The 23,875-nt window shown below is 54.2% G+C and overlaps 1 protein-coding gene across 2 annotated transcripts; it reads right to left on the minus strand.

Moving 5' to 3' along the window:
- Positions 1–3,568: 3,568 nt before the first annotated feature.
- Positions 3,569–23,011, minus strand: ZNF775 (zinc finger protein 775). Of its 2 annotated transcripts, XM_057550559.1 has the most exons (4): positions 22,929–22,982; positions 13,290–13,370; positions 8,348–8,403; positions 3,569–5,879 (listed from the first exon to the last, which is right to left on the minus strand). In XM_057550559.1, exon 4 carries the CDS (start codon positions 5,863–5,865, stop codon positions 4,360–4,362), a length of 1,506 nt encoding a protein of 501 aa, XP_057406542.1. In that variant the 5' UTR covers positions 5,866–5,879; positions 8,348–8,403; positions 13,290–13,370; positions 22,929–22,982; the 3' UTR covers positions 3,569–4,359. The 2 variants fall into 2 exon arrangements, with proteins under 2 accessions (XP_057406542.1, XP_028022911.2); XM_028167110.2 differs by lacking the exon at positions 8,348–8,403 and having other exon boundaries at positions 22,929–23,011.
- Positions 23,012–23,875: the final 864 nt, after the last annotated feature.

Raw genomic sequence — 23,875 nt, forward strand, 5'->3', positions numbered from 1 at the left:
TCTAAGCTTGCAGTGTGCTTGATACCAGTTAATTTCTATGGCGACTGAGCTCTGTTTGGGGAAAATCCTTTTCTTCTTCTTCCATGGTACAACTTCCATTGCCATAAATGCCGTGCAAGTAGTCACACGGGGAGGTTATTTTTAAAATGACCACAGCTATCATTTATTGCCTGCTGTGTGCCAGGTACTACACTACATGCCTTACATAGGTCCCTTGCCCAAGGTCCCGCAGCTTACATGGTAAAGCCAGAATTTAGCCCCAGAACTGACTCTACCCACTATTCCCAACGTCGAAAGAAAGCTCGTTCTAGATTGGGGTGAGGGGCAGGGGTGAGAGAAAACATTTCTACTTCTTCTCAATAGGAGCATTATTCCCAGGGCTTTACTGTCCAATAGCCACGTGTGGCTTTTTAAATTTAAATTAATTAAAATCAAATAAAATTGAAAGTTCAGGTCCTCAGCCTCACCCGCGACAGTTAAGGGCTCGACAGCCACACGTGGCTGGTGGCCATGGTTTTGGGCAGCACAGATACAGAACGTTTCATCATCACAGAAAGTTCCCCTGGACAGTGCTGCTCTAGGGTACCTCCCCCTCCAGATCTGAGTGACCCAGGAGACACCATTCTCTTTTTAATCCAGAGGTCAGCCCATGGGGACCCATTCATATCCCTCCCTCCGCTAGGATCTAGTAAGAGCAGTGATATGTGAAAACATACTATCTTCGGCCACAACACTCCTCCTCTTGCCAAAGGTCAAGGATAGTTCTTTACCAAACCCAAATTACTTTAAAAAGAAAAAGCAAAGGTCTCGGCAGCTCTCTACGAAGTCCCTGCTGGTCCCCCTCTCTCCCCTGGTCAGGGCACCTCTCCCTGCAGCTCCCTGGGGCTGGGCAGCCGGGAACAACACCCTCCCGAGCAGGCTGCCACTTGGCCAGCTGACTCGAAGCTCACGTTCCTTGCCAAGGACGAGTATTTTCCCGGTACCTGTCATTTGTCTTAGCTGCCAGGCTGCTCCTAACAAAGGACACAAGGGTGACGAGGGCAGTTCCTGGAACTCCAGCCCCACCAAGCTCATCTGGTGTGTTGCAAGCTTGGCCCTGGGTCCCCACCGCAGACAGGAACTTACCTGGCTGTGGACAGGCTATAAATAAGTCTTTTAAGATCTTGGTTTATTTACTCATGGCTGTTTTCTGTTCCCCCATGCAAGCCTTTCATCTCAGCATGCTCCGGGACATTTTGAACTGTAAACCACAAGGATAGGTCTGACCTTCTTGTCTTTGATTTTTATGGCGTGTCTTTTCCTAAATTTTCTCTGACCTAGTTTATTTTTAAATGAAAGGGAATTAAAATTGAAGTTGACAATGCCAGGCCTCCCTCGGCGAAGACTGCCATCGTGACAGCGGAAGAGGTTTAGGCTAACAGGAGACCTGGGACCTGCCATCCACTTGCAACGTGACCCGCTGGACTAGTCCCACCGTCCCCCTCCCCTATATCACTGCCCTGCCCAGGTCCTAACTCGAGGTGAGATGGTGAATAAGAATGCCTTGCTGACAGAGCTGGGGCTGGGAACGATTTGTTGAAGAGTTGACCGTATAGATTGTTCCAAGCTGTGTATCAAAATGAGTTTCCACGAAGGCCCAGGAGCTCCTCAAGGGCGGGGTCTGTGACTGCTAGGGGCTGCATTGTGTCCCCCGCAAATTCATATGTTGAAGCCCTACCCTCAATGTGGTGGCATCTGGAGATGGAGCCTTTGGGAGGCAATTAAGAATTAGGTTTAAATGAAGTCCTGAGAGTGAGGTTCGCCTGGTGAGATCAGTGTCTATGAAGAGGAAGAGAGAGACCAGGTCCTTTCTCTCTCTCTTTTACTTCTCCCCCACTCCTTCCCACCTTCCCACCATGTGAAAACACCGAGAAAAGGTGGTCGTCTGCAAGCCAGTCTGCAAGCCAGGAACCGTGCCCTCACCAGGAAAAGAATCTGCCAGCACCTTGCTCTTGGACTGCCAGCCTCCCGGACTGTGAGAAATGCATGTCTGTCATTAAAGCTCCCAGCCTGTGGTGGCGTTATGCTGGCCCGAGCCGACCAAGACAATGGCTTATTCATCACAGCGTCCCTGAGGTCTGACACAGTGCCTGGCATGCCGGAGGCTTGTTTAGTAAATCATTGCTGTGCCACCCTGCCATCCCAACCTGGGACGTGCACCTCGCTAATTCTTCACTCTGATGGACTTGGCCTTGTCCCCATTGTGACCCAAAGCACCCATTTTTGAAGAGGTAGGTCACCTGGGGTCAGTGAACAGGTGTTCATTCTCACGACTTTGGTGGGAGAGGGGAGCTGCAATCAGACCTCATTAACCCCAAGTCTTACCAGTGCAGCTGCTTGATTGATCTGATCATTAAACACAGGCCATTTGGGAACGATAACACTTTCTATTGTATGGAAACTCCTGCTCAGCTGACCTCTTCAGTATCTGCCTGCCCTGCCCCTCAGGAACCTGGTTCAACAGGGCTCCAATGCAGACATGGTACCTCTGGGATGTTTCCTGGAGGAGCAGGGCTTGCTCGAGTTGGCCTCAGAATTTGAGGCAGCAAGTACCCCATCATTAAAGTGGGTTTTGATGAGATCCCAAGCATTTTGCTTCCCTGAGCAGGGCAGGCTGGGGGAGGAGCCGCAGGAGAGGGGCAGGGCATTGCAGGGAGACAGGGGAGCACCTAGGGCTGGGTCAGAGAGCGTGCTTAGGAAAACCCTTCTGATTTGGCCCCCGGCTGGCCCTCAGACCTGAACTCCCAGACGGGCACACCTCACCCATTCGTGAGGTTTCACACAGCATGGTTTGTGACCTGGAGGCCTGGACCACGAGTCAGCGGCCATGGCTGAACATTAACCACCACCAGACTTGTGTTACCCAGCTAAGCTGGATCACCTCCATATGTCTTTTTGTGATGCTACAACACTTAGAGCTCCTGCCAGATGAAAGGGATTAAACAAAACCTGAGAAGAGGGGTGACCGGAAGCCAGGGTGACAGCACAGCTCCTGGAGAAGATAACACTTCTCTGAGTTCAAGGGAGAACCAGGCGGGCCCCTGGAGGCAGGAAGGCACAGTTTCTCCTCCTACACAATCACCCTAGGGTTCCCCTTTTTCCTCCCACTTCCCAGCTATCCAACCCTGGTACCCCAATACCCACCCCCTCTGCAATCCCCTCCCCTCCTGTGGGAAGAACATGGTCCAAGGCTACAGCCGGGCTGGAGCCCTGGGCTCTTCTGCTAGCACTAGGGCCCCAGCCGACCCTGCTTTTGGAAGGGTATGAGGAGTGACTTCTGAGGGGCTAGAGATCAAGGGGGGTATGTGGGAAGTGATCAGATTGTCTTGGAGAGGGAACAGGGGAAGAGAATACTGCCCTCCACCCCCAGCAAGAACTGGCCATGGGGACTGGCTACGCTCATGGCCAAAGCTCCCTGCCCTCGTCCTGGGGCAAATGGATCCCTCCAAGCACACAAGGACCCAGAGAACAGGAAGGGTGGCTTAGAAAGGAGACCACAGGAGACAATCAATCCTTCATTTCTCTCTTCTGCAACACCGGCGTTGATAAGGGTCCCGGGCAGTGCCCACCGAGTCAGAGGAGCACATTCGCTGCTCTCCTGCTGCAGGTCCCTCCCCAAGGTACCAAACCCCAGCTGAGACCACCCCGCCCCCCGAGTCCCAGCCCCTGACCATCACACACACACACACACACCAGTCCTAGGGTCAAGCCGGCCACCACAGCACCCTGGGCAGCGGGGCACTCAGTGTTGAGGACCATCAAACCATTCCCTCCTTCCAACAACATGTCTCGAGTAGCCATTAAGTGCTGGGCACTGGCCTCGCACGGGCACAGACGTGCCCCTCCCCAGCCCCAGCTCCCATCTGGGTATCACTCAGTCTGCTGAGACTCCCCCACAGGGACGCCCCTGGGCAGCTGAGCGCGGCTGGCTGGCGCTACAGCTGACCAGTCCAGACCTGCGCCCTCTCACCCAGGGAGCCTCGCCCAGGGCCGTCGACAGCCCCCGCACTCAGTGCCCGAGGGCTGCGGTCCCACCTCCGAGGAAGGACACAGACGGGCCTCAACCATCACAGACACATCCAGGCTCCAGGGTGAGGATGTCTGATCTTACCTCCTCCCTCAGCCCTTCCCGGAACTTTTTCCGGTCCCCGTTTTGGGATGCTTGTGGAATTCTGTTCTCAGGTCTGAGAGCCTTGAAGAAAGCACCTTGTGATAGGGCCTCACCCCCTGGGGTTCTAAAAGCCACCATTCCTGGTCATTCCCCACACGCACCACGCAAGCATCCTACCCCGCCCATGGGTCTGCTTGGGTCCAGGCCCCCTAGAGCGCCGCGCCCTTGGCGCTGGGGGTGGGCGCCAGGGCGCCCCGGTGAACGCGCTGGTGCTTGAGCAGGTGCTGCTTCTGGCTGAAGCCGCGGCCGCAGGAGGCACACAGATAGGGCCGCTCGCCCGTGTGGTTGCGCCGGTGGCGCGTCAGGTTCGGCTTCTGGCTGAAGCGGCGCCCGCACTCGGGGCACGGGTAGGGCCGCTCGCCCGTGTGGATGCGCTGGTGGATGGTGAGCGCCGACCACCACGAGAAGCTCTTGCCGCACTCGTTGCAGATGAACTGGCGCGGCTCGCCCGGCCCGCCCGCCCGCGCCCGGCCCCACGGCACGTCCCCGGGCCCCCGGGCCGGCGAGGGGCCGTGCGGCAGCGGCGGCAACAGGCCGGGGGCGCCCTGGGCGGGCGGCTCGGCGGCGGCGGCGTGGGCTTGCTGGTGGGCCCGCAGCGCGGCGCGGCTGGGGCGCGGCGCGGCCGGGGCGCCGGGCAGGTGCGTGCGCTGGTGCTTGAGCAGGTGCTGCTTCTGGCGGAAGCTGCGGCCGCAGTGCGCGCAGGGGTGCGGCCGCTCGCCCGTGTGGTTGCGCAGGTGGCGCGTCAGGTTGGGCTTCTGGCTGAAGCGGCGCCCGCACTCGGGGCACGGGTAGGGCCGCTCGCCCGTGTGGATGCGCTGGTGGATGTTCAGCGACGACCACCACGAGAAGCTCTTGCCGCACTCGTTGCAGATGAACTGGCGCGGCTCGGCGGGGGCGGCGGTCCGGGCCCCGGGCTGGCGCCACCAGCTCTGGCAGAGCCCCAGCCAGGCCCACTCGGGGCGCCCCCGCCGGGGCCCCGGCCGCGGGCGACAGCCCCGATGGGCCGCGGCGTCCCGGAGCAGCGCCTGCAGCCCGGCGCGGGCGCCCTGGCGGTCCCGGGCGTGCGCGCGCTGGTGGATGCGGAGGCCCACCTGGTGGCGGAAGCAGCGCTCGCACTCGGGGCACGGGTGGCTGGCGGGCCGGGAGTGGGTCTTCTGGTGCTTGAGCAGGTGCTGCTTCTGGCTAAAGCGCCGAGCGCACTCGGGGCAGCAGAAGGGCCGCTCGCCCGTGTGGTGCCGCTGGTGGCGCGCCAGATTGGGCTTCTGGCTGAAGCTCTTGCCGCACTTGCCGCACGGGTACGGCTTCTCGCCGGTGTGGGTGCGCTGGTGGATCTTCAAGGACGACCACCAGCTGAACCTCTTCCCGCAGTCCGGGCACACGAAGTGACCCTCGCCGGCAGAAAGAGCGGGGCTCAGGGGGCTGGCGGTCACCCCCGGAGCCCGGCCTGCCGGCCCGCCGTCCTGCTCAAGGGGAGGGCCCCACCTTGGACCCCCAGTCTCCTCCTGTCCCCCCCAGGCTCGAGGCTTCCCCACGGTCTGGCATGGCGGGAGGCTCCGACGCTGCTGGAAAATGTTCTCCTTATCCTTCTGGCAAAGCGCGGCCTGTGGCCCCAGCGTCTGCAGCAGCCATTCTGGCTTCTCTTGCTTGATCTTCATGACCAGCACATCTCCTGCCGGAGGCGAAGGGAGAGAGACGGGGCGAGTCATTTGGTGTTCCGTGGGGTGGAGGGAAAGGGCGGGAGGGAGGGAAGAAGCGTCAGGAGGGCAGAGCTTGGCAGAAAATAGGGCGGGAGAAAAGGATGCAGAAGGAAGAAGAGAGGAGGGAGGGTGGAAAGGACAATAAAGGGGGGATTGGGGTGTGCAGGAAGGCAAAGAAAAAAGACAAGAAAGAAACGATAGGTGAGCGTTGCTGTGCCAACGACCCCGCCGCCCGCCTCCTCCACCCTGCGGCCCAGGGGATGCAGAGAAGGTAAAGAAGCCAATCCAGGGAAGTCTTCCGACCCAGGAAGCAAGCAGAAAGTGGCCAAGTTTCAAAACATCTCCTTCTCTTCCTAAGGGGATGGACGTGCAGGACACTTGCTGGACGAGTGCACGTCCAGTCCCCCCCCAGGGGTTGGGCAGCCAAGCCCCGCATCACTGCCAGGCCTCCCCGGGGCAGCAGCCGTGGTGCGTGAGCACCTTACCTTCTTGGCAGCCTCACCTTTCTTCAACAAAACCATGCACAAGAAAGTAGGCCAGAAAGGTCTCAGCGCCCAGAATAGGTGTTGCCTCGTCCTTGTACTAAACGAATCCTACACACCAGCAGCACACTCTGCTGCTAACCCACCCCTTACACTGTGCTCAGGTCAGAAGGGTGCTTTGCTTCTGGGCTCATGGACATAAGCCATGATGGAAAAGGTTTGCTATAGACACTGCATACAGACTGATTCCATTTATACGTAGGTCAAAAGCTGCCAACTAATGGATGAGTTAGAGGGGTAATGGCCCCCTGATAGAGGGCACTGTGGTTGGAAGGGGGCCTGGGGCACTTCTGGGGCTCTGGCAACATTTTCCTTCTGGATCTGGGTGCTGGTTACATGGGCGTGTTCACTTGGAGAATTTATACAGCCCGCGACCTGTGCACTTTTCTGTGTTATACTTCAAGAAAAAGTTTATGTTCAATAAAAAATAAATGAAACAGTTGTGAACAAAGAAGAGAAACTCTAAACAACAGTTGCCAATCCACCTGCCAATGCAGGGGACACGGGTTCAATCCCTGGTCCGGGACGAGTCCACACGCCGCGGAGCAACTAAGCCCACCCACCACAACTGCTGAGCCTGTGCTCTAGAGCCTGCGAGCCACAACTACTGAAGCTGGAGCGCCTAGAGCCCGTGCTCCTCAACAAGAGAAGCCACCACAATGAGAAGCCTGCGCACCGCAACAAAGAGTAGCCCCCGCTCACCGCAACTAGAGAAAGCCCCTGCACAGCAACAAGACCCAACACAGCCGGAAAAAAAAGAAAACCGCTGCCAATATTAAAAAGACAACAAAGTAAACCCCAAGGAAGTAAGAGGAAGGAATTAATAAAGACAAAAGCAGAGATGATAGGATAAAGGGAACACAAAGATATAAAAAGGATTCTGATAAATCCCAAAATACCATTTATAGACATTATATCAATTTGAAAAATCTATGTAAAATGGATGATTTTGCAAGAAAAATAAATTAACAAAACGGACTCAAGAAAAGGTAGAAACCATGTCTATAGAAACAATTAGAAGAGACTGAAAAGAAAGCTAAAGTTCAACCTCGAAAATGGGTAACAGGCCCCTGAACCGTACAAAGAGGTTCTACTAAAACTTCACGGGAAGGACTATTCCCAGCTTACATAAACTGTGACCATGACTAGGGCAGGGGGAGGGGGGAAGCTTACATGTTAACATGACCCAGAATAAGACAAGGGTGGGGTAGGCAGGAAATTATAGGTTTATCGTTCTTTGAAAGTAGATGCAAAAAACAAACAAGCAAAAACACTGGCAAAGCAAGTTCGGCAGTGTTAAGAGAACAACCTATCCTGGCTTTGCTGGATCTTCTCCAGGAAAGCGAAGATGACTCAACACAGTTCATGACATTAACCTTTTAAACATTAGAAGCCTTATACTATCTCAATAGATGTGAAAAAGTCCCATGATAAAACGCAACATCATTTCTGGAGGGAGAGAAGGAAAAGGGAAAGGAGGGAGGGGGAAAGACAAAAGGAAGGAAGGAAGCTCTTAGCAAACTAGGAACATAAGGAAATTTTCTTAGGTTGACAAAGGAGCTGTATTAGAAACTGCAGCAAATGTTATAACCGAAGGCAAAAGATTAGAAGCCTATTCAAGTTAGGAACAAGGTGAAAAAAGAAAGATATATATAAATATTGGAAAGGAGAGAACTGTCATTTGCTGATAATTATTAACCTAGAATGTGCATGAGAATCCACTGATGAAGTTTTAGAAATAAAAGTTTCAACAAAACTGCCAGATAAAAAACATTAAAATTCATAACTTTTTAAAATGGCAATAAAGTAACTGTAAGTATACCTAATATACAAGCAAAACATAAAGAAAACAATTAAACTTTACTGAAGGGATAAAATGTAAATAAAAGAACAGGTACCTCATATTCCTAGATAAGAAGCTCTCCATTCCGAAATGTTTCAGTTCAGTGTAATCCTAATTAAGTAAATTATAACATTTACTATATGTGTAAATCACCCAGAAATTCTAAAAATGAGCAAGGAAGAATTTGGCTTATGCAACATTAAAAGCTAAAATACTATCACCACACACCCATTAGAATGGCTAAAATCCAAAACACCGACAACACCAAACGCTGACGGGGCTGTACAGCAACAGGAACTCTCATTCATTGCTGGTGGGAATGCAAAATGTTAAGGCCACTTTGGAAGACAGTTTGTCTGTTTCTTACAAAACTAAAGATACTCTTACCATACGATCCAACAAATCACTCTCCTACGTATTCACCCAAAGGAGTTGAAAACTTATGTCCACACAAAAACCTGCGCACAGATGTTTATAGCAGCTTTATTGATAACAGTCAAAACGTGGAAGCATCCAAGAGATGTCCTTCATTGGGTGCATGGATAAACAGTGGTACACCATACAATGGAGTATTATTCAGTGATAAAAAGAAATGAGATCTCAAGTCATGAAACGACATGGAGGAAACTTAAATGCATATGACTAAATGAAAGAAGCCAATCTGAAAAGGCTACACACTGTATGATTCCAACTATATGACATTCTGGAAAAGGCAAAACTGTGGAGACAGTAAAAAGATCAGTGGTTGCCAGGGGTTGAAGGGTCAGGGGGAAAGGGACGAATAGGCAGAGCACAGAGGATTTTTAGGGCAGTGAAACTCCTCTGCCTGATACTGTAACGGTAGGTACAGGACATTAAGCATCTGTCCACAGAATGTACAACACAAGGAGTGGACCCTAATGCAAACTATGGACTTTATTTAATACAAATGTGTTAATAAAGGTTCATCTATTGTAAAAAATGCACCGTTCTAATGCAAAATGTTAATAACAGGAGAAACTGTACAGAAGGGTATAGGGCAGTCTTTGTCCTTTCTGCACATTTTCTCTGTAAACCTAATACTTCTCTAAAAAATAAAGTCCATTTAATAAAAGTCTTGACTGATGCAGTTGTATTGACGTGGCTGTCCCGTAGTGAGCCAGGTGAGGTGAGGCTGTGAGAGTCCCTCCCACCAAAAAAAAAGAAAAAAAAGCTAAAAACAATCATTAAAAGTGTAGAATACACATAACTGACAGATACATCAAAAGAACAGAAAAGTTTGATATGCGATACAAGGTAGCATTCCAAGTCAACAGTGAAAGGCTGGCCTATTCATCAATTTAGGACCGACTAACTCTCCATTTGGGAAAAATATTCAAGTTAGATTTGTAGTTCATACTGTTTACAAAAATCAGTTCCAGATGGATTTAAGTGCTGGTTTACAAGAAGCAAATACAGTATTAGAAGAATTAGGAGAATTTGTTTAGAATCTAGAGGTAATTGATAATCTTCTTAAACAGGATGCAAAACATAAAAACTAAATTTAAAACCCCTGTACGACAAAGGACACTGCATATGAGCGAACTAGAAATGATTGTGCGGGGCAGCCTTTTCCAACAGAGCTTTCCACAGAGTGAAAACATTTTACATCCGAGCTGTCTGATACATGCGGCCTCTAGCCACAGGTGGTTACAGAGCACTTGGAATGTGCCTAGTACCACCGAGGAACTGAACTTACTTTTTTTAATTTAAATTAATTTAAATCTAAATTTAAATTTAAATAACCATATGTGGCTATTGGCCACCTACTGGACAGCACACGTCTAGGAGAACATATGTGCAGATATATGACAGACCAAGGATTAATATCCAGAGTATATAAAGGACTCCTATAGACAGGATGAAAAGAGGTGCACCCTCACTAGTAATCAGCAAAGTGCAAAATAACAGTGTAGCATCTTTTCACCCATCACAGCAGCAAATATTGAAGAGGTTGATAATATCCCGACTTCACAATACACATGGAAATTACATAGGAGGGTAAGTACAACACGGATATGCTGGGGGCCTAAACGAATTTAGACTCTCTGAGGACGACTTGACAGTGCTTATTAAAATTATAAATGTGTACAATCTTCCACCTCTTCCACCCAGCAATTTCACTCCAGGTGTTTATCCTAAGAAATACATATGAGTCCAAAGAGGAACGTCTAAGTATATTCACTGAAGTGCTATCTGTAATTAGGAAAAAGGGGGAAAACAACCTAATTACCCGTCAATAATAGTGTAATAAAATTTTCACTCCCTTCATAATGTGGAATACTATGCAGCAGTTGAAAAGAGCTATATAGGCGAATGTGAAAAGATTTCGAAAACATTTTAAGAGAGAAAAAAAAATTGAAAATCAGTATCAGTCGTCTGATCCAACTTATGGAAAATAAAACCATCCCTCTCTGTGTACATACACATGCCCGATCCAGGACGGTTCATGCCAAACCCAAGATGGTGGCCACCCTGCAGGTGATATGGACCATAGCAGGATTAGATGGGGAAGTCAAAGGGGACTCACACTTTCTATGTGTTATTTGAATATTCTCATAAAAATTCAAACATTATAATTTTTAAGTCTTTAAAATATCTTCGGAAATAAAGAGAAAACCTCCCCTCTAATCCGGTGGCCTTTAGTTTTGAGGCCAAAGAGCTCTGCTCCACTCCACAGCCTGACTGGCCACATGGGGGCAAAGAAACCGATGTGTTGCCCATGAGGGCGGAGGTGGGAGGGTGGGAGTGTCACAGAAAGCACCTGCGAGGGGCCAGCTTTCCACCTGGCGAAACAACGCCGTGAGGCCTCCCCAGATGCTCGGTTGTGAGAGGTCATTTTATCAGGAGTAATAATTTGAAAATGAAAGTGGTGATTTAAATTGTGTACTGGCAGGAATCGAAAACCCATGTGTAATGAGTTTCATTGATTCTAAGAATGTTTCCTTAGATGCACTGAATCGTTGGCCAGCGGAAGTATTTAACAGGGCTAGCTGTCCAAATTGGTGGTCATGTAGTGAATCCAAAATATACTCCAGTCAGCGGGGCACCACTGTCCCCAAGTGACAGGGCACCCATTAATGCCCCAGAGCGCCACAAAAGCCACCGCCTTTCCCTGATTAAACCTGGCCTTGATATCCAGCACGGTGGCTGGGTTGTATGAGGAGGCCCTGAAGGCCAGGGGTGGCGCGTGTAGACCTGTGACGTGTGTTGCTGGGACTTCAGTCGTCACGGGCACCTTCCCGTAGGGATCAGGCACTGATACAGAGGAAAACAGGCTTCTGCCTGCCTGTTCCAAAGGTACTGGTCCTCAGTCAGCATAAAAAGCATCAGTTTTTATCTAAATGGTTCAGATAAAATAAAAAGCTGCTGAATGGAGAGCTATTGCTTAATGGGTAGTTTCTGACATTATGGGAAAATTCGAGAAATGGATAGTGGTGATGGCTGTACCACAACGTGAATGTGCTTCATGGCACTGAATTGTACCCTTAAAAATGGTTAAAATGGTAAATTTCATGTTATGTATATTTCACCACAATTAAAGAAAACACATAGAATAAATATAAAGTAAAAGGTACCTGAAAGAGGTAAGCTCCCAATTATCTGAAAGCTCTGGCCTTCCAGAAGAGTCATTCCTTCAGCCTGGCCAGCAGGCGTGGCAGCCTGTGGAGGCTGAGCTCCCGGGGGCCCCCAGGCCCCAGTGGCTCCAGGGTCCAGGCCAGTGTTTTTCTACCTCTTCCCGAAGCTGAAGCTGCCGTACGGGGCAGAGAAGGCCCTGGTGGAGCCCATCTCTCACGTCTGAATTAGGATCTCCCTTATGAGTTTATGTAGGCAAAAGGGTCCTTCAGCTGCAATGTTTGGAACTGTCTGCCCTAGGTTTTCCTGTAATTACTGTAATGTCAGCCACACACACACACACACACACACACACACACACACACCCACCCACCCACCCACCTCGAGTGCTCTCAGCGTTCAAAGCGACAGCCCAGGGCAGGGGTTGGGGGGGACTGGGAAGTGGGGTGGCCGAACTCACTGCCGTCTGTGTCAGGACCCAGCCCCAGAACAGTGTGGCGTCCATATATCATACTGCCTCCTTTGAGCTGGTGTTTTGTTTCTTTTTTATCCAATTGCCTGATTTTTGTCTCATCTTAGTTCCACTGCAGTGATTGTCCTGGGAGGGCGGGGGCTCTGGGGTCTACGGGGCAACTCCCCTGGAAGGGGTGGGACGTAAAGAAACCTGGTGACTGCTGAGCGAGGGGCAGAGTTCCTGGGCCTGGGCCGGTCCCCTCTCCCGGGGCCAGAGCCACCGTGCAGCCCAGCTACACCCAGAACAGCGCCTGCCACAGAGGCTGAGAGTGGGTCTCAGACCAGGGGCTGCTGCATCCCAGGAGCGGGAAGCGGGCGGCTGGGGAGGGGTCTCCACAGGGCACTTCCCACTCTCAGCGGCGCCTGCCCCCTGCCCGGGAGACACCAGCACTAACTGCTGTGTTTCCTCACCACCGGCTCCAAGTGCATCAGCTGACACAGACCGTGAACTGTGTGACCCCGGGAAGCTTAATGGACCGAACTGGAGACACTCTCCTGCCCAACCAACAGCGGGGCTTGTTGCGGCCACGTGTCCTCCCCAGAGCGCTGGCTTTCGGTGTGTGATCAGCGCCAACACCAAGCACTCCCTGATCTAGCGCTTGACAGACACCTGATCTTCCCCCAGCGGATTTCTGCATGGGGGTGGGGTGTGTGTGTGTGTGTGTGTGTGTGTGTCCGTGTCCCTGCCTGGCAAGCACAGGCTGGGCTTTGTCAGTTCTTAGCCCCGCCCCCATCTGTGTTTGCTCCATCCTTGGACGTGACCTCAGTGTCCTGGTCCCACCGTATGGTTCTACAGGCCACCAGCAACTCCTGCTCAGCTACAGAGGGACGGGGACGACGGGGCTGGGGAGGGGGCCGTGGTGGGCTCCCACCTGCCCCTCTTCTCTTACCTGTGCTGCTGTCACCAGCCAGGCCACTCTCCATCCCCGGAGGCCCCTCGGCATCAGCACGGCGGCTCCCGGCCCGGCCGTCTGTGGGTGAGATGGGAGCAAAGGAAAGAGAGTTGGCCTGTGGGACAAGGACGAATGCCACTCACAGGAGGCAGTCCCTCTTTTCAAAAGCTTTTCTATGACCTCTGTCGAAATGAGCAGGATTTTTTTTAAAAGCACATATACCTGCTAGGCAGGTAAAATGTGTATAATTCCCATTTTATGAAGAATAAACTGAGGCCAGAGAGGGCTGCTGACATGCCCCAAGTCACAGAGGTGGCCGAACGGCAGAGCTGGGCAAGGTCCCCGGGCTTCTAACTCCCAGACTAGAGCCTCATGCCCACACTCTCATCATCTGCGGGGTGAGGTGTGAAGGATGCCACAAGAGAGAACCAGGAAACTCAAATAAGTTGAGAGACACCCCCTACCCTGCAACGTGGTCATGAGGACACCCTGGAGGGAAGAACCGTCCCTCCAAAATCGCCAGCCCCCCATCTCTCAAAGCCCCCGTCCATGTTCCAGTGCAAACCCTTCTGGGGCCTCACAGCCACCGCCCACCCCCGGGCAAGAACACACGTGGCCAACCTGGGTCCTAGGGACCTGATCCCTCATCCACCAATCTGGGGCTCATCTTTTTTTACTCTTCAGTCTTTTGAACATCTCCCGACTGGCTCATTTGGTGCCTGGAACGTGATCGGGACGGGCCCTGCTGCTCTGAGCCCTTGGCGCGGCCCCTGCCCCTTCCAGGCCCCAGCCTAAATGTCACCTCCTCCGAGTGGCCCTCTCTGGCAACCCCGTGTAAAGTCACAACCCTAACCCCAGCTCCCATTCCTCCCTGACACTTTTCACCACGGGACAGGATATTTACTTTTCTGCTTATTCCCCGACAGGAATGGAGGACAGGACTTCCCGGGCTCACTGCCGAGTGCCAGGGTCCGGGACAGAGCCCGCACGTGGAGGGCACCAAAGAGCCGTGTGTGGCACCAACGTGCTGCTGGTTACGTGCGCCCAGAGATGTGGCAGCTGCACGTGGTGCTGCGGGCGGCCCCCCCCCCTGAGGACGGGGATCTCGTTTCCTCCGCCTGTACCCCGACCCCCTGCACTCCCAACAGGCCCCAGCCTCTGCCCCACGAGACGGGAGGCTGGGCTCACGCTGCAGGACCAGGAACCTCTGCTCGGCCACCGCTCGGGCTCGGGGAACCCAGCCTCCCCTTGCTCCACACCTCGGGCCCCGGAGAGCCTCCCAGAAACCCCATTCTAAGGGTCTCCCCGCTTCCTTCTCCCAGGTCCCTTTCCAGCGGCTACTCCGGGGACAGGGACCCAGGCTGGAGATGTGGACCCTGCCCGGAGAGGTGGGGGGCAGGGGTGTCAGGGAGATACGAATCTGAGAAATAGAAAACTCACCCTCCCTGGGGCAGAAAGGGAAAGAGAACCCTCCCCTTTCTTTCAGAGTATTTTCTTTAGAGAACTTCTGATTGAAAGTTCTTTCTCTGCCCCTTTGAGGTGTATATAAATCTTTTTAAAGCTCACTAAGCCTCGTGCCGGCTTTACAACCCAGGACCGTCTTTCTCCAGGACCTGGGAGCCATCTCTCCGAAATGCAAACATCAAGGAAACAGCGGCCAGTGTCCCCTGCCCGTGGGAGGTGGGAGCCTGACTCTCCAGCAGCGCCGGGCTCCGGGCTGCAAACCTCCTTCTGTCATCAAGATACAAGCAGTGGATGTTTCCTTTGCACAAAGGCAATTAGCTGTCACGCGTGGCCACCCAATTCCAGGCGAATTTAGGGTGAACCCTGTGTGACAAATGGTGCCGTCAAGTCCTCTTACCCGAGGACTGGCTATGCTTTCCCTGGAGAACACGTGTGCAGTGGGGTTGCCCGTGCTGGACTGTGTAACAGGTGAGATTTCTGTCTATAGTCTCTTAGCAAATTGCCTGTGATGTGCACCACATTCCAGTCTAATGCTTATTCAGTTAAAAACGTGTTTTCTTTCTCTCCTACTTTTGCGGGGAGTTTTTCTGAGTTGGCAGGAGATTTGGTTTTTAATTCTATTTCCCCAAAAGGGGTCTGTTACGCACTCCTGCTGTGGGTTACTATAGACACTGAAACCTGCCTGTGGTGCAGAGAAAAGGGGGCCACAAATGAGGGCAGGAGAAGGCCCCCCTCGGGGCCCCTGATGGATGCCAGTGCTCCTGCCTTAGCACCACATTTTCCTTCCAGGTCACTCTGCATCCCAGGCCATGGGGTAGCCTCTCACCAACTGGAGAGTTAATGTCTGCCTAAGGAGACTCAGAGGACTGGTGAACAAAGAGGCCACTCTGATATGGGGAATCTCAGACAGGGGGGTGGAGGCTTGGGCCACAATTCAGGGCGAGGACAGCGGGTGGGACTTGGGCTCATTCACAAAACCCCTACACAACACAACTGAAACCCCTTAAGCCAAATCAAATCAGTCCTACTTGATCCATTCTGTCTTAAGAGGTATTACGAACTCAAAATCGCCTCAGGTGGCAGAAGGGCTTCAATTCTTGGTGACCAATTCACAAGGAGTCACTGAGCTGCACCAGAGCTCATGGTCCGAGAAAGAACAGAAGTCGAAATGGAAAGAAGGGACCCTCATGGGCCCGAGGGGAAGAAGGAAGAAAGGAGAGGGCAGGGGACAGGAGGAGAGGCACAGAGGACAGGAACAGGGGGCAGGGGCTATGTCTTGGGGGCCCATCTCCACCTGTGTGCTCAGGTGGGATGTGTCTGGAAAACAGGCCAACAGGTGTCCTCAGACAAACCCCTGAGACAAGCCGAACGGCAGAAGGTCCCTGCATGTGGCAGCGTCTTTCCAGGCCGGCCAGGCCCCCGCACACCCCACCCTGATGCACCGCACTGCACACCTCTTCTCGCCCCACCAGACACATCACTCAGCTGACTGGAGAGAGAGATGCCCAGGGACACGGCGAGCAGGCCGCCCAGCAGAAGACCCCGGCCAGAAAACAGGAGGCAACGGGGGCCGATCCCCATCCACCAACACCCACACCAAGTCCCTAAGGCCCACCTGGTCTATCACCCAGCTCCCCGACCCCAAGCTCTGATGACCTTTCCCCTCCCTGCCCAGCAGGTCCCGTGGAGGGCGGGACACACGCAGGGGGTGGGTCTCAGGACAGGGCCCCAGTCACCTCCTCCTTCCCAGCCCCTGGCTCTGAGTCAGGCCGCAGTTGGGATGAGAGCCCCTTGACGGGGAGGCTTTGCGGGACAGCTGCCATGACAACTGCCGCGTCACACAAAGCGGGACTGTGGCCTGGGGCAGGTGCTGAGGTCTGGGGGCAGGGAAGGTAACAAAGGGGCTTTGATCTTAGCAGAAATTTGGGGGGAAGGCAGACAGCAGCTGGGGGTGGACGAAGGCCACGGGCCAGGAGAGGCGGTGCAGGGACACGTCTGGGTCACTCCGCATCCTCCGGATCTCAGGGCCCTGGACCTTTTCCACCAGCCAAGTACATCTCTCTTCACAGACTCAGGCCCCACATGGGGAAGAAGGCGATGGCACCTCATGTGTCCTCTGTCACCAGTGGAGCGGGGACCGGCCACGTGCCCTCCACCAGTAGCTCAGGCTTTGAGGGATGCATCTCCCAAACTCCAGCCGAAGGCCCAGCTCACAGGCCCTGCTCAGCTAGGAGCCCCACCCAGGGCGACACCATCTGCCACCGTTCACCTATGCGCACAGGAGGCAGTCTTCCCAAGGTACCCTCCCCATCAAGCTGACCGCCCTCACACCAGTAGGTCAAGTCCCCCGGGGAGCAGCCCAGGCCAGCGTTTGGAAGGGGATGGGCGAGGGCCCGCAGGCTCCAGCTAGCCCTCCCCCTGAGGGCGTGCTCTCGGAGTCCTCCGGGGGGACGCAGGCTCTGTCTGTCCTTCCCTCATTCACTGAGTGGGCAGGGGCTTCCCTGGTCACCTCGGTATTGACTTGGCTCTGGAAAGAAAAAGGGGGTGACCAGCCAAGACTCGGTAGGGACAGGGAGACCGACTGTGAACCAGGCACTCAGCAAGCACCGCCCACTTCATCCTAAGGAGCCACGGCTCAGAGACGTTAAGCAGTTTGCTCAAGGTCACACAGCTAGGAAGTGCTGGAGCCAGGACCGAACGAACTGGGGTGGGCCTGCCCCAGCCAGAGCTCCTGCTCCTGGACCCTGCTGCCCCTAAGAGAAGGTGCAGAGTGTACCAAACCTTAAGCCACCAGGGCCTCCTTTTCAGGAGTCTGGCCTCTAGACCCACACGTTGGTTATTTAAGTGTGTATAAGTTAAGTTTAAAATTCAGTTTCTCATTCACACTGGCCCACGCTTCAAGTGTTCAACAGTCACACGTGGCTAGAGCTACCATAACATCCAGCAGAAAAGAAGATTTCCAGGTTCACGAAGTTCTGCTGGGCGACATGGCTCTAGATATAAAGCTCCAGGATGGCGGTGGCCCTGCCTGCCCGGGCCTGAGACGCAGAAGGTGCTCAGCTTATACTGGATGAATGAATAAATGAATGAACGAATGAAAGAAATGGGAGGACTGAAGACGGGGCCCCTGTGGCCCCAGTGCTTCATCACCAACAACAAATACCTCAGGACAGGTTAATGATGTCCCTGGCCTGGGAAATGGATTTCAGTTAATATCAGTGGATGTTTCATTTAAAATATACCATCATAGGTGGTTGCCAAGGGGGAGGGGGTTGGGGGAGGGATGGAGTGGGAGGTCGGGGTTAGCAGATGTAAGCTTTTATATATAAATGGATAAACAACAAGGTCCTACTGTAGAGCACAGGGAAGTATATTCAATAACCTGTGATAAACCATAATGGAAAAGAATATTAAAAAAAAGAATGTATACATGTATAACTGAATCACTTTGTTGTACAGCAGAAATTAACACAACATTGTGAATCAACTATACTTCAATAAAAAATATTGATAAAATACAGTCATAGGCATACGAGAAGAAACTGATCTAAACACTAAACGCACACAAACACATCCAGAGACGATCATATCTAACATCCAAGGCAGCTAAGTACACAAACGTTCAAAGATGCAAAAATACAGAGATACTCATACACATGAGAATACCTGCAAAATTGCATATGCAAAGTACAGAGAGACTGAAATATTAAAAAATCCACCGCTACACCTACAGATCCAGAGACACAAGTGTGCCAACGTGAACCGCACGAGCACAAATCACTCCCCTTCCACACTGGAGAAAACAGCCATGTGACCCCCTGCTGACACAAGTGTCCTCACAAGCCATGACCATCCCTCCAGGTCCATTGCTCCAAGGAACAGAACTCAGGGGTGATGCAGCCACCGGGAGAGGAAGCGACAGCGGGTGATGGGAACAGTCACTGTTGGGGTACCGGTGGGGTAAGCTGAGGACAGGGGGGCGGCGTGAGGCAGCAGCGCTGCAGCTGGAGGGGCACGGAAAGCCCTAGAAAGAGGACAAGGCTCTGCCCGGCAGGCCACGCTGCAGGGGTCTGGCCAGGAGGAGGCGGCAGGCCGTTCCCCTCTCCCCCGGGAACCTGAGCCCCGCAGGGCTGGCTCCTCGGCCGAGTCGGCCCCACTCGCATTGGCTGCCCCTCTCCTCAGGCCCATGCACGCCTGGACCCGGAATCAGGGGCCCTGAGTTCCAGCCCACCTGCCCTTGGCAAATCACTTCACCTCTAGGCCTAGGTTCCCAATGGCAAAGGTGACTGAAAGCGCCTGCTCCGGGGGTGGGGGGGGAGGCTTGCTGTGAGCATCAGGTTGGGGGAAACACTAGACTTTCTAAACGGTCTGGTATTTTCTCTCATTCTCGTGGCCTGAGAACAATCCACACCCGGAGGTTCTGAGCCCTCTCTCCAAACACCCCACGGCCAGCTCACTCCTCCTAAACCGTTACCCTTCAAGCTGCTTCAGAATCTCTGGAGGCCCCCGGCGCCCACACAGGAACCCCAAACTTTGCTCAGCAACGGGAGCTGGCCTCGCAGAGGAACCGGGCGTGGACAGCTGTCACGGTCAGGGCTCCCTGCAGAGCAGCTCCAGGTACCGCCTCTCCCGGGAGATGGAGACTGGCTGGGGAGGAGGGCCTCCTGCGGTCCAGGCTGTGGGGCGGGGGTAAGGAGAGCAGGGCCGGGGCTGGGCCCTGAGCGCCAGGCGGGGGGCTGGACTACAGAGCCGTGGACGCTTCTGCCGGCTCAGCTCAGGCGAGCCCCACGGCCTCACACCCCGACTTTGCTGCGGGGAGGAGCTGGTGTAGCCTCTGTCTCCCAGGACTGATCGCCCAGCCTCCAGGCCCTCTCCCAAAGCCAGTCCTATGCGAGCCACTCCTGCGCGAGGCCTGGTCCCTGGGCTTGTGCTCTGGCTGATCTCTGGATAATCAGCGCTCTCTCCAGGCATCGGTCCCCCATCCCTGCACCCACCAGACTTCACACCTTCCTCTCCTCCAGCGTTTCTGACCAAGGAGGACACGCAAACCATCCCCAACAAGTGGCTTTAAAATGGTATTGGAAAGGCAGGGCAACTGCTCTTCCCACCTTCTATGGCCCGGTGCCCGAGGACAGACAGGCAGGCCGAGGTCCTAGCCCAGACCAGGTGAGCGTCACCTCCACCCACCACCTAGAAGCCTGCCTCCACCCCACATCCCAGCATAAGGCATGCCCGGCAACCTTCTACAACTCCCAGGACAATCCCCGAGCCCCTCCAGGGCCCCCACCCCATCCTTCTCTCCCATCCACCTCCCTGCTCCTCCCTCGTTCCTCTCCGACTTCCCGGCTCTACTCACTACCAGATCAGGTGTCCCCATGCACCCTCACTGTTACCTCTTCCAAGCCCTCCCCCCGTCCTCCCCCTTCTCCCCATCCCCGCCTTCCTACTCCAGCATCTTCAGACCTCAGCCTCCCAAACACTGTGGTCCTCAGTCCCAGGAGAGGGGACAGCGGTGGGGAGCAAGAGGGCGGGGCAGGCCATCGTCCCACAGAAAGACCACACGTAGCAGCAGGAGCCCAGGACAGGGAGGCCAGAGACCTTGGGACCGGCTTTGCTTCTGGTTAGTCACATGACCCCGGGTCAGCCACTTTCCTTCCCTGGGCCTCAGTTTCCCCATCTGCAAATGGAAATAATGCTTGGTCCTCTGTATAGAACTGTTACATCAAGCAGTGGGAGGGAAACGTTGCGAAAGGACTCCGGAAAATGTTCACAAGGTGCAAGATGAATTCTTTCTAGGTCACTGCATTGCCATCACCCCCTCCCACTACCCAGTTGTCAGAACTGATAGGAAGAGCCCAGTTCAGTGACTTCAGTTTGCTTCCGCCAGCATTCCCTGGGAACAAGGTCCAGGGCCGGCCAGGGCAGCCAGGGCAGCTGCCTTATCCCATCATGCCCGCCCACCTCCCAGAGGTCCCGGATTCAACCCCATGCCAGTCCCCAAGGCACCTCCTTCCAGGACCCCTGCCCCACCTGCCCTGCCCAACATGCACACCTTTGCTGGGACTGTCACTCCCCTACCTCCCCGCCCCCAGGCCTGTCCCCCACCCATGGCATCCCCATCCCCAGTCTTTGCTCACCTGTCTCCCTTTAGAGGATAGAACGTCACCCATATTCCTCTGCCCCAAATCTAAGACTCAGGAGCCTGCCAGGGCCTGGGGACCCCCATTACCTGATCGAAGGCAAGGGATGAAACCAACTGCTAACAACACTTTGGACAGCTGTCACATTTTGATTTATAAACACTTTTTCACCCTTGCTGCATTCAAAGGAGCTTGGCAAGGATAAGGAGTGTTTCCCCCTTTTTGGATGAGGAAAGCAAGGCCCAGAGGGGATATTCCCTGCCTCAGAGAAAGTTAGAACTCAGGTCTCCTGCCCACCTGGCCCACTCTCCCCTGCAGGCCACCCCCATCCTAGGAAACCTCAGATTCCTCAGCTTAACCCTCACCAGGGGAGCAGGTGCCTGGACCAGCTCTGCACTTGGCCCTGGGCATCCTTTGCCCCTCCAGGTGGGACTCACCAGGCCTCTCAAAACTGCCACCACCTTTCACTACCGCAGAGCGCAGCCCTCACTATCCACAGGTCACTAAATCATACCAGTGCTGTTTTAATACCTCCAGCATCTGCCACCGCTGCTGCCTTAGTTCAGGCCTCAGCCCTGCTCACCTGGAGACTGAACTGCTCTCATAGCTCATCTTGCCCCTCCAATCCATTCACCACCAAGACTCAAAGCAATTTTCCTAAAATTACAATTCAGACATGTTACTACTTTGCTTAAAACACTTCAGTGGGTCCCCAGCACTTTCAGGTACTGCTAAAAATTTCTTGGCAAGACCATTTAAAATCTGGCCTCTGCTCACCTCTCACTGTACCACCAACCTACCCCATTGTCCCCAGATGCAACTCCCTGACCTTGCCGTGCCTAGGAACACCTGTGATCAGTCTTGGAATACCCCTGCCCAACTCTTCTCTGCCCAGCCCAGATCCAGGATCACTTTCACCAGGAAGCCTTTGTGGATACACCAGGCTCAGTTAGGGGCCCTTCTCTGTTTAACCTGTGCACCCCGCCAACCCAGTACCATCTACATAGTATAATGATAATTTGTCTCCACAAGAAGACTGAAAACATCTTAACACAGGGAGTGTTTCTCTCTCCCCAACACCCAGCACAAGGTCCAGCATGCTGTAAACCATTAATAAAAATTTTAACAAAGGAACATTTAGATAAAAGAAATTTAAGTCCAAAACAGATTAGAAGCATAGAATCATGGAACCTTAGCGTTGAAAGGAGACTAATACCCTCTAATATTTTCATTTTACAGATGAACACCTGGACCCAAAATGCACACCTAATAGTGGAGCCTGGACATAGCCGGCCTCGCGTCGGGGCTATGACCACACCCCACCCCAGGTCTGGTGGACCAAGACACACACCAGGCTCCATCCTCCCAAAGGGCTGGAGGGGGCGGCATCTCTATACCCTCCACCTTCACGAGGGAAGAAACCCCCAGCGCCTACCCCCAGCCCCACTGAGATCTTGGCTCCTATGCCTGTCTTCCTAGAATGGAGGTTTCGGGGAGACCCCTACACAAACACCTCCAATTTCTGTGGTGCTTCCCTCTCATTGTTCTCGCCCCCGATCCTCAGGCCCACTCATTTAATCATTTATTAAGCACCTACTATGTGTCACTCTACGGCGAGCACTGGGGTTCCCGCCCTGCAGGAACTCGATCTTTGGGGGAGGCTGACACCGCTCCCGAATATCGGGACAGGCTCTGGCAGAGCGCGCCCGGAGGAGCCGGCGGGCAGTCCCCGCGGTCACCTCCGCGCCTCTCCCGCTCTCACGCCCCACTCCAGCTCTGACCCGGCCTGCAGCCCCTTCCCACACACGACCCGGGCCCCTTTCCCCGTGAGCTGTGTGGGGGTGGGGAAAGTTCGGGGCTGAGAGCGCGGGGGGCTCGGGGGACCCCGAGGCCGCCTCCAGCCCGAGTCTGGGTGGAGACAGCGCGGGTGGAGCGGGGCCGGACGCTGGCCCCGCGGCACGGTCCGTCCCTTCGCACGCCCCTCCCCGCCCGGATTCAGAGGGACTCGGAGGGAGGGGACGGGAATAAATACCTTTGACTTTGTGGCTAAGGTTAACGGGAACTGCCACCCCGGGGCGACTTGGGCACTGAGCTCCCCGGCCCCGCCAGTCCCGGGGCAGGCTGGGCGGGCACGCGCCCCTGATTGGCTGGCAGGCCTGGCCATCCCCGGGGCCGCCCAGCCATCTGATTGGCTGCACCTCTCAGATGACCAGCTCAGCCCTATCGGAGAAGCCTGTGGGGCGGCTCCTTTGTTCTCTGGAGCCAATGGCCTGGATGGGCGGGCTGACCTCGCCTCCCTAGGGGCCAGCCGCGGCCCCGCCAGGCATTAAAGCATTGGAGTGGGGCACTGGGCCCGGTCTCCCAGGGGAGGAGGGGCGGGGGCAAGGCCGGATAGCTGGTGATCCGACGGCGCGGTAGCACCCTCTCCTTCTCTCCGCGGAGCTCTCCCTCCCCGTCCAGGCCGCGCAGACGCGCGCTCTGAAACCGATCCAGTCGCTCGGCAACTCTCCGTCCGACGCCTGCGACGCGCCCGCACCGCCCTTGGTGCCGGGATCCGGGGGAACAAGACGCATGAACCCCGCTGCGACGATCACACTCGAGTGTGCATGTGACATGGTTATGGCACTTGGCACTACAGCACACCAGATGTTAGAGTGAGATGTGCGAGTCTCGTGCGACGGGAGAGAAATCGCCCTCCGCACTCACGCGGTCCTAGGCACGTCGTAGGCGCGTGATAAATGAACCTGGGGTCTCCAGGAGAGACTTAGACATCATTAAATCCAACCCCTCCCTTTTTGTTGAGGAAAGAGCGGCCAACGTTCCTAGGTCGAGTGTTACTGCTGATTTAGAGGCAGGGTCCAGATGGCCAAGGAGGGTTTTCTGTTCCCAGAGACCTTCAGGAAAGAGAATTTTCACATCTACTCACCCAGATCGGAAGGAAATGCTCCTTTATGTCAATAAAATTCCTCACACTGCTAC

The sequence above is a fragment of the Balaenoptera acutorostrata genome, chromosome 7 (genome assembly GCF_949987535.1).
Source record: "Balaenoptera acutorostrata chromosome 7, mBalAcu1.1, whole genome shotgun sequence".
In the NCBI taxonomy this organism is placed as follows: Eukaryota; Metazoa; Chordata; class Mammalia; order Artiodactyla; family Balaenopteridae; genus Balaenoptera; species Balaenoptera acutorostrata.

Coding starts and splice junctions, on each gene's coding strand:
- ZNF775 (XM_028167110.2), bottom strand. CDS start 13,323: ATGGAGAGTGGCCTGGCTGGTGACAGCAGCACAG. Junction 5,880..13,289: donor GGCTGGTGACAGCAGCACAG/GTAAGAGAAGAG, acceptor CGCCTCCGGCAG/GAGATGTGCTGGTCATGAAG.